We start from the raw sequence: 12,381 nt of genomic DNA on the forward strand, positions 1-12,381 counted from the left end.
ATTGTGCGCTCACCTGAGCACCAGCGCTGCTTCGTCGGAAATTAACGATTGTGCGCCCAGTATTGACTTTATCCGAGCTTAGCATGTACAGTGGAACAGTGTCCGCGGCCTGAGCCTATGCATGCTGGCGTTGACTGTTGTGGTCGAATGCTACCTGTCAACCAAGCGCAGAATAGCTTGATTCGGCCTGCAAAATACCCGGTAAGTACTTCAGACGATCATCCGCGAAGGTTCATATCATACTGTCGTTCGAACTTGGTTCGCAGTGATGTTTAGTTGCGGCGCTTGATATGAAGACACCCGGTAGGACGTCGCGCATGATTCACATGAATCGAACCAATGGGCGAGGGCGACCTTAAAGTAGTGTGAGTAACTGAGGAAATGTCCCACAGCAGACGGACAGTATGGGGAACACACGATCATGCAAGAAGCCCCTGTCTGTAGTTAAATTGCCCCCCAGAGTATTCTGGGAGATGCCATATTGGCATACCCTTCCCCGCCCCGGTGAGCGAATGTGGGAACGGGATTGAAAGAACCTCACGGCCCGCTGGGCATCGCCTGTGAATGCGCAAGATTTCATATTGGTCCTGTGTACGCTACCTTCTCGCTCTCATTCAAATGCGGCTTCCCGACAGACCCTGTTTTTCTTGAGAAAGCATAGGGGCCTACTCTGTGGGATGGACAGTGCCGAAGTCTCCCTCGTTCACCGTTGTCAGTTCTTACAAAACTGCGAGCTGAGAGAAATGGCCCGACACACCTAATGACTGTCTCGCGACGATCGACAATAATGCCACAACGCCTTTGAATTGGCTGGTGTACCACCATATGATACGGACGCACAACATGGTACCTCTCCAGCAAAGGCCGGCGCATATGTCCGGTGAGCTGTCATTGAAGGGAATGCGCTTTGATGCGTGGCGTTGGTACTTGCAGCTTTCTCGACCTCGAAAGACGATGCGCACTGATTATCTTCAGGAAAGCGATGCACCTCACAATCGCACTTGACTGGAACATCGTACGCGCCAGAGCCCCGAGGAAGGACTGCAGGCATGTTAATGGCGCAACGCCAATGCTGAAGCCAGATCACGGATGTCGTACTTCGCCGACCTCTCATACGCCGTCGCGGCCGATTACCGACAAACGCCTGTTCCAATGGGGCCTAGTCGCCAGGCATGCTGAGGCCCCGCGCTCGGGAAGGATTTGAAAGAGTCCCGAGTCCAGAGATTGGTCTGAACAGCTGCGCAAAACGTCCTTGAACCTCCACACTGTGTGCACCAGTGCAAACCAAGATGTGCGCGCGTTGTAACACCTGGGTTGTAATACCTGGCCACAAATGCGACGGCGTCGACGCGTCGTCGGTGATCGTAGACGGAAGCAAAGTCGTGGTGGGCGGGCGTCAAGAGCCGCCAGAGGCTGCCAGCGAACAGAAGCGAAGCGCTCGGGGCGCCTCTTTGAGTCGATCGAGTGGTTCCGCTCCGCAGGCTTCGACCGACGTCCGGTGCACCCATCTGGCCATGGATGGCGGCACATTGTATGTTTGTACTTAGTTCTGCCTGTTCTGTACAGCTGTGAGTGGGCCGTCTTGGTCGCCGTCAATATGCGATGTCATGGGCGGTGTCATAGTCGTACGCAGGCTGTGCTGTCCTCGTCCACCGTGACCGCTTCAACTAAGTACACTCCTGCATTCTAGGCTTTGAGGAGGATCCGAGTGCAATGCCCGAGTGCACTCCTCAGCATCGCCTCCGGTATGGCCGGGATGCGCGGATACACTTGGCGTGAATAGTGGTCGTGAATGAAATTGGCCGCGGACATCGGTCGGACGGATGGGCCAGAGCTGGATTAATTTTGACCATGCCAGGTATGCGCCGTCGTGGAGCGCCTTGGGTGGTTCGTCGGCGTGGCCGGATCCGGATATGACGACCCCTCACCGTCCCGAAGCACTCCTCCCCGTCGGCGCCAGTGCCACTAGCAGCTATACTGATGCTGACCAGGGATAACCGACATGCAATGCCCGGGGCGTCCGAAAGCGCGTCCGAAAGCGCGTTTCTGTGCAGCAATTAGCCGTCCTGCCCCGCACCTTTTCGCCGGAACATGCTCCTCGAACTCCGAACCAGGCCATCCGTTTCCGCAGTCACTAGTCTGCATTCATGGCCCGCGTCATCCTGTCACGCTCGTCTGTGTACTTACTCGCTGTGGAGCGGTGCGGGCGGATCGGGCGCGGTCGAATGCCCAGTTGCTTATAAGAAGGACGGGCTTGCAGTCGGCACAACTCACACTTTTCATTGCGCAGAGCCTACTCTCAGACATGCGTAGTTTCGCTATATCGATTGCTGCCGCGGCACTCACCGACCTCGCACATGCAGCCCCTGCTGCATCAAGTTCGGATGTGGTCTCAAGCTCAACTGTGGCCTCCGCTCTGCCTCAGCGACGTCTTCTGCCTCCTCTGCTTTGGCGTCGACTGGCTTCAACTCGTCCGTCCGCTGCCATACACGCCTTCGGGAGGTTTCGGCACTAATGGGTCACTCCCGGTTTACGCCCCTCTGTCTGATTTGACTACCAGTCCTTGTGAGTGTTTCCATTTACGGCCAGAATCGCGCTGACCCTTTAGAATCTTGGGCTATACCAAGAGCTCATTGAGCTGGACTTGTTCCACAACGGCCTCGCCAAGTTCTCCGCAGAGGATTTCCAAAACGAGGGCCTGAACGCGGACGACATGTACCTCCTTCAGTTCATGGCGGACCAAGAAGTAGGCCATGCTACAGCCATCGCAATATGCTCGGACGTAAGCGGCCTATACCTCGTCATGAGGCAACGCTGACATGTCGATATAGCCAATAATGCTTCGACGGCATGCGAGTACTCGTACCCGTTCGAGACAGTTCGGGAGTTCCTCCAATTCAGCGAGTTCGTCACGCGCTTCGGTGAAGCGGGCACTTATGGCTTCCTCGAGCACTTGAACTCGCGCGATGCTGCGCAGATCGTCCTTCAGGCTGTCACGACTGAGGCTCGCCAAGAGATGATCTTCAGGCAATTCGAGGGAATCTTCCCCATGCCGGTGCGTTGTCCTTCATACTTCATACACCCCATAATTAATCCTTCATCATAGTTCTGGTTCAACCCCGCAATCACTCAGAGTATGCAGTGGACGCTCATGGCCCCGTACATCGTGGGCTGCCCCGACGACAACGCCCGCGTCGAGTTCCAGAACTTCCCTGCGCTCAACATCACGAACAACCCGAACGTGACACAGTTGACGAGCAACTCCACGCCGGCCGTGTCGCGGAACGAGACGAGCTTCACGACCCCGGCGAGACCATCTACCTGGAGTGGGAGAGCCCCGGCAAGTCAGTCGGCCCGAACAACTCGTATGTCACAAACACGACTGCGGGCGACCCGAAGGTGAGCGGTTGTTTATGTTGTGCTCCAATCGATCATTGCCGCCGTTGTCGTTCGCTCTTCTCCCGCTCTCCACTCCTTCCCGCGCATACGGGCCTCCTTCCCACACCCACCCCACTGCCCTCCCTCACATATTCACGCACCTTACACCCTTCGTTCGTGACTGTGATGCTGACATGCCATCTTCGCAGTTCATCGCGTGGATCTCGCAGCTGAACGTCACGTACACACCGCTCACGAACATCAGCGGCAACAGCGGCCACACGACGCAGCCGAACCTCACGATCTACAGCCAGTCGAAGTACACGGACGGAAGCACGGCGCCGCTCATTAACGGCACTGTCTTCGTGCTCGTCACAGACGATGATACCATCGTCACGCCGGCAAACATATCCTCGTTAACCAGCATGTTGTCGCAGGCCCTGCGGCCTACTTTTCGGGATGAGGCCTTGACGCCTGAGTGTACCTATGTCGGAGCGGTAAGGGCGCGAACCCTCAGGCTCGCAAATGTGCTCGACACGATCTGTTGGAAGAACAAATGTACTTTTGCAACATGTAAACTACACCACCAATAATGTTCGCCTACCTACATATTACACTAGTCTTGCGTAACTCGAGTCCGCATCGCCGGTGCTTTACAACTCTAATCTGTACTTACATAGTCTTCACGCAAGTCGGCAGAACTCAACCGAACATAAATTGAACATCATCAAAAAAGACCAATTGCTGAACCAATTGACGAGCCAATTGGAACTGTCTCGATTCGATTTGGACCATCACGTGCTTCACGCGTCTACCTCGCGCCGGCCCTTGACTTTATACACGCCTTGTTGCGCCTCCGACGCGTATTGTCCCCTCCATCTCATCCATCACCATGAAGCGCGGGGCAGAGCGGCAGCTTACACGAGACGATGCCGATAGGGACGAAGACGACAGGGATGAGGGCGTGCGTCTTATGTCTCCCGTATTGTACGAAGTGCTAACACCACGCCTGGTTAGGATAAACCTGAGCGAGGCTTGCAGAAGGCGGACGCGACCGCATTGGTGGGCAGGCCGTATGTCGTGCGAGATGCTGTCATGAGATGGAAGAGCTGATGGGTGTCATAGGATGAGAGGCCTTCCGAAAGGCGGTCGATGGCTCCCGCCACTGGTGCTTCAGCACCGGCTCCCGCTGCGCCAGCGCCCTCTGCATCAACAGAGGTCCGTTCTACTCCCTTCCTTAAGTCTACACATTGAAGCTGACACTCTGCAGGCTGCAGCAAGATTCCCCGGTTTTGTCGGTTTCGGCTCCGTACCCGCGTTTGGCGCCACACTACATCCTCAGAAGTATGTCCCCATGTCGGTAGACATCCCTCCGTATCTGACGTTCTCCAGACCGCGCCACCGAAGCTCGGAGGCTTCTCAGGGTTCGAGGTGAAGACATCAAATCCATTCTCCATGGATGCGACCATCACGCCTCCAACACCTGCCGCCGTCTCATCCTCCGAATCTTCATTTCCGTTTGGATCGTCAACTTCACAACGACTTCTGCGGCCTCAAGCAGCAACCGACCGGCTGTGGCTTCATCAGCTTCACAAGCCACGAAAAGCTTCGCGTCGTTCCTCGGGTCGGGTGGCATGAACGGCACTGCGTCTGGAAAGACGGAGAAGGCCGACAGTGACGATGACAGACGACTCAAGGAAGAGGTGGAATATCTTTCAAACATCCGCGGCTTGAACATGTCACTGCTCTCGACCGTCAAATCGACCATTGAGAGCGATCCCTTCGCGGACGTGGGCAGCATTCTCGAGGCGTACAAGAGCCTGCGACTAGAAGAGAAGATGAAATTTGATGAAAAGATTGGAGGACTCAAAGGGAGCACTGACAAGGTGGCAGGGAACAAGAGCAGTACGATCACGAACGCATTCGCACCACCCCCTTCAATGCCGAAACCTTCAGGTAGCTTCACCAACTTCGGTCAGTCGAAATCTGCTGGTAAGAGCAGCGAAGACGAAGGAAAGAATGGGTCGGCTTCCGTGTCTTCAGCGCCTGGGTCTTCTGTCTTTGAATTTGGCAAGTCCAGCTCATCCTCCTCGGCACCCTCTGCTCCAGCATTTTCATCACAACCTTTCGTATTCGGAGGAGGAGCACCAGCACCGAGCTCGTCCGCCTCTTCCAAAGGTGCAGGGTTCTCTGCGCTCGGGAAAGGGAGACCATCGGAGGACAAGTCTGGAGACGCGCCTGCTTCAAATGCTTCGTCATTCTCCTTCGCGTCCACCACGTCCGCCAACCCCTTCGGAAAGCCTGCCGACAAGGGAGACACGGACAAGGAAGAGAACAAGAGCGCTTTCGCATCATCAATCAGCGGTAGCTCTTCCTCGGGCGGCCTGTTCGGTGGCCCGACCCCCTCAAGCTCTGGCTCAACCCTCTTCGGTGGGTCATCCGCACCGACCGCATTTTCTACCCCGACTTCCTTTACCACCCCGGAGAAGCCGACATCCTCCGGCTTCTCGTTCGGTGCAACGTCACCCAACTTCACCGTCGGTGCGTCGTCGTCGCCGTCGAAAGGCTCGAGCTTCGGTGCTTTCGGCAAGTCTGCTGCGCTGGGCAGCATAGGCAACCCCGTTGGTTTTGGCTTCGGCAGCCCGCCGAAGGAGTCTGAGGACAGCGCGTCGTCTTCGAGTTCTATCGCTCCCAAGCCATTTGTGTTCGGCCCGCCGAAAGACAAGTCCGCTGAGGAGAGCAAGGCAGATGGTGCGGCTGGAAGCGAGAGCAAGGACCAGGGAGCAGCTGGGGACGAGCCGCCACCTACGCTCATCACAGGCTCCATCCATGACAAGGAAGGGGAAGGTGAGGAGGACGAGACGACGACGCATGAGATCAAGAGCAAGGTTTATAAGATGGTGAAGGACGAGGATGGGTTGAACAGATGGGCCGACCAGGGTGTCGGTGGGTGTCACCGATTACGGCAGGTCGTCTCAGTCTAACGGAATATATTACAGGCATGCTACGGCTGAAGAAGCACAAGGAGACTGACGCGCGACGCATGCTGCTGAGGAATAGCAGCACAGGGAAGGTCGTCGTTGTGAGTATTAGTGTCTCCTGATACCAGTGTGTCACTCACACTGTTGCCCTAGAACTTCCGTATCTACTCTGGCATGAATGCAAAAGCGGACAAGAACGTCGTCTCTTTCGTCGGCCACGAGAGCGGCGCACAAGCCACCTACAGGATACGAACAAAAACGGAAGAACAAGCAAATGACCTCAAGTCCGCGCTCGACCGCGAGATCGAGTTCGTTCGCGCAAAATCCCCATCATTATGAACGCGACCCTGCTTGCATCACTGTGATTCGTGTTGATTCTACCGTACTGTATGTAGTACACCGTGATATGCACATGCACCGCAACATGGACCTCCCTCATAGTCAGTATGGATTGTGCGTATACTAATAAATATCATGCTCTGCCTCCTGCCAACAGCGTACAGCCTCCTTTGATTGGTATCCAGAACAGCGGAAAGTGATACGTTTGTATCAGTCCGAGAGAACGCGGGAAAGCGATCACTTGTTTTTACCGAAGTGACTTTGTGCGTTGTGCCATGTCGAATAATGCACGAATGCTTCGCTGAGGAGCATCTCAATTTCGTGATCGCCCCAACCCTGCGTCGGGAGAGACTGGAGGAACATAATGATACCCTACGTGGTTGCGACAGTTAGCAACACCACACGACTGGAGGTGTACAGAGCTGTACCTGGAAGTCCATCTCGCGCAGCTTCTTGCTCCATCTTACGAGGAACGCCGAGCAGACGTAAAGATGGAACTGGGAGAAGGCATCCGCGCCCTCAGCCTACGCAGCATTCACGAATCAGCCTGAGCCAACTAGCTGCTGTCGTGACAACATACCAGATAAGTATCCCACATGCGGATAGTATTCTGCACGCTTATCTCGCGCATAAGCAGACAGTTCATCCATCGAAACGCGAATTGCATGAACTCGACATTCTCAGAGTCTAGATGAGCTGCCAGGGGCGCTGTCAGGGGCAATCATGTTCGCATCTCCGGGATTAGACGAAGTAATGGCATACCGTCTATGCGTGCAACTAACTCTGCCATGCGCTTGACACTCCTGTGGATACCAGGTTGTGTCGCGATATAATTGTCCTGGATCCGTCCAATAGTCGAGACAGACACCAGAACGTATCCGCCTCGATGGCGTTCAGCACACCTGCTGGTAGCACAGAGGGGTCGAACTCTTCTGGGTCCGAGTCTAGTGTTGCGGTGTCGATCAGACAATGAAGGCATGTCCAAGGTCGCCTCCTTACCGATGTAAGCCGACAAGAATATCTGGAAGAATGGCGTCGCGAGGTCGTTGATACCCTGTACATATCCACTCGCAGGATGTCGGATTGCCCAGACGTACAGGATCCGTTCAAGCTCTACAGAAGATATAGTAGATAATCGAATGGGAATTAAACCTGGACTCACTCGTTGAGTAGCTGCTTGCATCCATAACTGTACACCAGGTCTTGTTCGCGGGACATCGATCTCGATTGGTGCCATATCTGCTGGTCGAGGCTCTCTCGACCACGAGAGAAGGCAAGCTCAACGAGATTGAGGTACTCTTGACGCTTCCTGGCGAGAGTAGATATTCGCAAAGGTGCCGGAAGGGGGAATAACCCTGCGAGGATATTCAATCCAATAGAACAGCGTCACGTTGTTCAGACTCACGAGTAGTAGTGGCCATACTAAGGGCCGCAAGTCACTTGGTACACCGTTCCATGCCAGTTTGCGCAAAGTAGCCATATTCACGTCTTCCGCTGATACACAGTCGATGAACTTCTGCCGCCTATTGGACCGTATCGACCGCTCTCGATCTAGCTTTCCGAACGCAGACTCGGGTCAATCGAGTTCGTGCGGGAAGGCGATGGTCGTTTCTTGGGTGGTGGATGCGTCGGAGGATATGCAGTGGATCTGGCCGTAAGTGAGACTCTGCGCAAAGATAGAAATCGTGGTGTTGTACCGTTCACGATCTCCTCTACATCCTCTCTCACGAAGCCATAATCGTGTCTAGGTCGTGAGTGCGTGACAGCGGCTGGGTCTGCAAGTTCGGGCTCGAGCTCCCCCACAATCATCTCTCCTTCGACGTCCTCGTACACTACTCCGTCCTTCGCCTTGTCCGAAGGACGTCTGTCCAGACTTGACCGGTGATCGGTGCTCTTCCTGACAATCGTCCATCCATTCTGTGGTGCTTGGACCTCCTGCTTCGACGTGTAAGAGCCGGGATGCGAGACATGGGTATACGAAATGCGAGAGTAGAAGAGGAGCTGTTCAGGTTGGGTCTTGGAACGGGTTTCGGAGCGGTACTGCTGCTAGTGGACGCCTGCTTGCTGAAACTGGAGGAACGGTTCCAGCTGGGATTGCTCGGCGACTCCGAGTCAGAGCCGCTGTCCCAAGCATCATCCTCGGCCCAGTCTGGGATGACATACGAAGACAACCTGTGCGACGGGTTCAAGCCAATATGAGGACGAGCGGGAGGAGGTCGCGCAGCCATCGGTCGGTACAATGAGAGGATCTAACAGCGAGGCGCTGGCTGCCTTGATCGACCCGGTGGCTCGACGCAGACTCAATCGAGATCAGATCCAGTCGCAGCAAATGCAGTCTCGCAAGGCAGAGTCGCAGACAAGAAGCTCAACAGCTCCCTAATATTCGACAACAGACAACAGCTATGGGTTGCGCACGAACGGCTGGCAACAACACGACATACAGCTCGCATACAGTAAGCACTAAATCAGAAGCATATGATACACGACAAGAGCGCGACCGAGTAGGACTCGGATGGCAGCTCTCGAAGCTTCACTGTGCAGCTTATAGAAGTCTTCCTCCGACCAACCGTAGTACCTCCTCAGCTTCTTGCCGAACTCTTTCAGCATAACTGGATACAAAGTCGGGTCAGGATGCGCTGTTCAAACGTTGTCAGCTGCCACACCAAAGGTGAAGAGTATACTGGCGCACGTCTGTGGAATGTAATAGGCTGTGCAGACACCATTAGCTCTGGGCTGTCAACGAACGCAAAGGCCAACACTCACCGCGTCGCGAGGGTCAGGGGGTCAAATCTGACACTTGAGCCTGCTGTACTGGGGTCATATGTGAACCCCATCTCTCGCATGACCTACCGCATCTTCAATGCGCGAACCGTCAGATTAATACATCTGACATACCTTCAGGAAGTGCTCCCACTTCATGGGCGCGAGACCCTTCTTCTCATCCTCCGACGTGTTGAGTAACTGATGCATGTATGTCGCCGTCTTCTTGGAGAGTTTGGAGAAGAAACTGAACTTGTTGCCTTTCTTATCCGTCTCCGCCTCTTGTCCTTTGTCCTTTCTGCCAAATCGGCTCCAATAGCCTTTCTTCTTCTCCGGAATAGGTGCGAGGTTCCCGTGGTCGGCACGTGTTTGATCTTCTCTTTACCGCCGCTGAGACCCTCTGCCTTCAAATACTTGTGCGCAGACTGCGCCGTCTCACTCCTACCCAAAGGAATCGAGGTAGTCGATACTCCGGGCAGCGTCGTCGTAGAGCTGCTGAACGACGGAGCCTTCACAGGCGCAGGCTTCTGGGTAGCAGGTTTCTTCTTAGCCTTCGAGGGAGAAGTCGGAGATGCAGGAGTGCCGTTAGCGTTGGAGGACGGTGTCGGGCTAGCTGGAGCGGCTGGGGCAGCTGGTGTCTCGGTCGCCAGAGAGAGCTTCTCGATGTCCGGTGTCCCAGGCGCAGCCCCTTCCTCAGCAACGGGCTTCTTCTTTTTCTTCTTGGGCTTTTTCTTCTTTTTCTTCTTATCCGTGGCCGCGATGTCCTCCTCGTCTTCAACTTCCTCCATAGTCGTCTTAGTGCTCTTGGGCGCTGTGATCCACATGTCAGCATCCCTGTGACGCAGAGGTTGAAGCTGGACGGACTAACCGTTACTCGGCGTCGAGGTCGGCTTGGGCACCGTCATCTTGGGAGGTTGTCTCGGAGCACCAGCTGGTCGCCCTGTGAAAGGTTGCCTAGGCTGGGTACGAGTAGCCGTCTTCATAGTCGGGCTCGACGAGAACATACGGCCTTGTCACCGGCCGGTCAACGGGGTAGCCAAACTAGGCAGCAACTAAGATTCATACCTCTCAAGGAGCCCAGGAGCTTGATGAATGGGTTGCTCTTCCTTTCCTCCGCAAGGGCGTCGAACTCGGGGGCCGCATTCTTGCTGTCAAAGAAGTCTGGGGTCGCCATCGCCGTGTCCATGGCCTCCCGCAACATATCTCGCATCATGTCCTCCTCGTCGGTGTCATACGCGCTGTCGTCTGACTCGTCATCGTAGTCATCGTCGTCGTAGTCGCTGTAGTCCGAGTCGCTCCCTTCGTCCTCAGACGAGTCTGAGACCGTCTGGAGCGACGGCATGGAGCCATCGCTGTCGCTGTCGTCACCCATAGTAATGGCGAGGGGCGCAGCCTTCTTCTTCTTGCCCCCCTGCCTCTTGACGAGATTGTGTTTCGGCATGTCGTCGTCCGAATCGTACGCATTCTTGCCCTTGGGCGCCTTCACGGCGTGCCACTGAGGGGTGAACTGCCCAATTTCGTCGATTCGCCATAGGGACTCCGTGTTCTTCCCGCATACCGCGATATAGTTCTGGACAGAGGCGGGGTGGGCGTCTACATGAGGAGCAAAATCGGCGAGCGTATCTCATACATACCTCGTTCACAACGCTCCAAAGCTTGTCCAGATTGGCCTTCTGGCGCGTCTTGGTAAGCGGATAGATAACGTCTCTGAAGTTGGCGTAGTATTGGGAAGCTTGTTCCGAGAAGATCTGCGCGTCGACCCAGTGCTCGTACTCTTCGGGCATTTGGCGGGGCTCCTTCTTCCATTGCTCGCCTTCGGGCCCAAGCAGAGGGCTTTCAATGAGCGCTTGGAGTTTCACAAGCACCTAGAATCCAAGACCACAGTACCAGCGAGTGAGATTTGCGTGCGACTTCCCGGTGGAAAACCAGACACAAGATCCGAAAACCCACCGAGAGATCTCCCATGGCGTCCCAAACTGCTTGAGGGAATTTCTTGGCCTCCCTCGGCGATTCAATGATGGCTTCATGTAGGATCTGCAGTAGAATTTGGCGTGGAATCGGTGATTGCGGAAGACAGAGCTCGACGATGATCGAGTCAATGAAAGACTTGTGGACCGATTTGAGGTAACTCCAGTCGAAGATGAACGCCTCAGATTCATCTGAGAGTCCGCCCTCTGCCTTCTTGAAGTATTGCGAGTAATGGCTAATCACGCTGTTAGCATCGTAGTTCTATGCTCTCAGTTGATACCTACGGGCCGTGGTAGCAAGCACGCAATTTGTCCTGTCCCGCCTGCGCAACGATATTCACGATGTCATACAAGACAAGATAGCGAGTGCGTAACTCGGGATCCTTCTGAAGTTTCGTCTTCACCGATTTGTCTTCAACCCCAGCATCGGCAAGGTCACGGAGGATGTCCCCTATGAGACTCCAGGCAGATGCCATCATGTAGGCGTTGTGATTCTGGCCAAGCCGCATCGCGGCATCCGTTGCTTAAGCGGTTTCGAAAATGCTAAGGAAGTTATGTTACCTGGCCGCAACAAGGGAGGCAATATGATCAGGGTTCCGTAGAAGCTCTGACTGGTGCTTGTCATTGCCTGGGGAGGCGCGGGCGCGAACCTCGGCTAGAATCTTGTTCTGGAAGAGCTCAGTGTCGCGTAAGTCACTGGTCTCGTCAAGGTTGGCTGCGCAATATCGTTAGGGACGGTGGAAGCTACAGTATCAGTGGCACGGACCTGCCAATTCCGAGTCTGCGATCTTCAGCATTCCTCGAGCCTAAAGGAGCAGCGACGGCCTTCTTTGACCGTTCAATCAAATCCTCTTGTTCGGGCTGCTGTCAACGCTGGAAGAGTATCTGGATGTTTCTGTACTAACCGGCGAGCAGATCCAACTTCTCTCGTCCACTCATCTTGCCCATGAGCACAA

General features: G+C 54.9%; 4 protein-coding genes across 4 annotated transcripts; 2 read left to right on the forward strand and 2 right to left on the reverse strand.

Annotated features, from left to right (window-relative positions):
• Window positions 1–2,305: 2,305 nt before the first annotated feature.
• B0H18DRAFT_1082356 (Rds1 protein) lies at window positions 2,306–3,841 on the forward strand (the record flags this gene model as incomplete). The annotated part of the gene is made up of 8 exons (XM_048031521.1): window positions 2,306–2,378; window positions 2,503–2,528; window positions 2,609–2,782; window positions 2,858–3,055; window positions 3,107–3,274; window positions 3,295–3,399; window positions 3,588–3,770; window positions 3,803–3,841. The coding sequence occupies 8 exons, from the start codon at window positions 2,306–2,308 to the stop codon at window positions 3,839–3,841; spliced, it is 966 nt and encodes a 321-aa protein (XP_047899280.1).
• A 390-nt stretch (window positions 3,842–4,231) lies between these two features.
• On the forward strand, window positions 4,232–6,880 carry B0H18DRAFT_419506 (uncharacterized protein). The gene is made up of 7 exons (XM_048038012.1): window positions 4,232–4,342; window positions 4,396–4,451; window positions 4,504–4,596; window positions 4,649–4,722; window positions 4,771–6,324; window positions 6,378–6,460; window positions 6,513–6,880. Exons 1-7 carry the CDS (start codon window positions 4,271–4,273, stop codon window positions 6,696–6,698), a joined length of 2,118 nt encoding a protein of 705 aa, XP_047899281.1. The 5' UTR covers window positions 4,232–4,270; the 3' UTR covers window positions 6,699–6,880.
• A 55-nt stretch (window positions 6,881–6,935) lies between these two features.
• On the reverse strand, window positions 6,936–8,926 carry B0H18DRAFT_1082357 (rab-GTPase-TBC domain-containing protein; the record flags this gene model as incomplete). Its single annotated transcript, XM_048031522.1, has 12 exons — window positions 6,936–7,070; window positions 7,127–7,222; window positions 7,279–7,406; window positions 7,461–7,536; window positions 7,599–7,642; window positions 7,698–7,809; window positions 7,861–7,937; window positions 7,961–8,053; window positions 8,100–8,249; window positions 8,270–8,362; window positions 8,396–8,623; window positions 8,677–8,926. 12 exons carry the CDS (start codon window positions 8,924–8,926, stop codon window positions 6,936–6,938), a joined length of 1,482 nt encoding a protein of 493 aa, XP_047899282.1.
• Window positions 8,927–9,489: 563 nt separating this feature from the next.
• B0H18DRAFT_419553 (uncharacterized protein) lies at window positions 9,490–12,118 on the reverse strand. Its single transcript, XM_048038013.1, has 8 exons — window positions 11,987–12,118; window positions 11,711–11,919; window positions 11,409–11,661; window positions 11,093–11,323; window positions 10,524–11,028; window positions 10,327–10,467; window positions 9,594–10,269; window positions 9,490–9,544 (listed from the first exon to the last, which is right to left on the reverse strand). The coding sequence occupies exons 2-7, from the start codon at window positions 11,902–11,904 to the stop codon at window positions 9,614–9,616; spliced, it is 1,980 nt and encodes a 659-aa protein (XP_047899283.1). The 5' UTR covers window positions 11,905–11,919; window positions 11,987–12,118; the 3' UTR covers window positions 9,490–9,544; window positions 9,594–9,613.
• Window positions 12,119–12,381: the final 263 nt, after the last annotated feature.

This window comes from Fomitopsis serialis (assembly GCF_022376445.1).
Source record: "Fomitopsis serialis strain Sig1Antser10 chromosome Unknown B0H18scaffold_4, whole genome shotgun sequence".
Classification (NCBI taxonomy): domain Eukaryota; kingdom Fungi; phylum Basidiomycota; class Agaricomycetes; order Polyporales; family Fomitopsidaceae; genus Fomitopsis; species Fomitopsis serialis.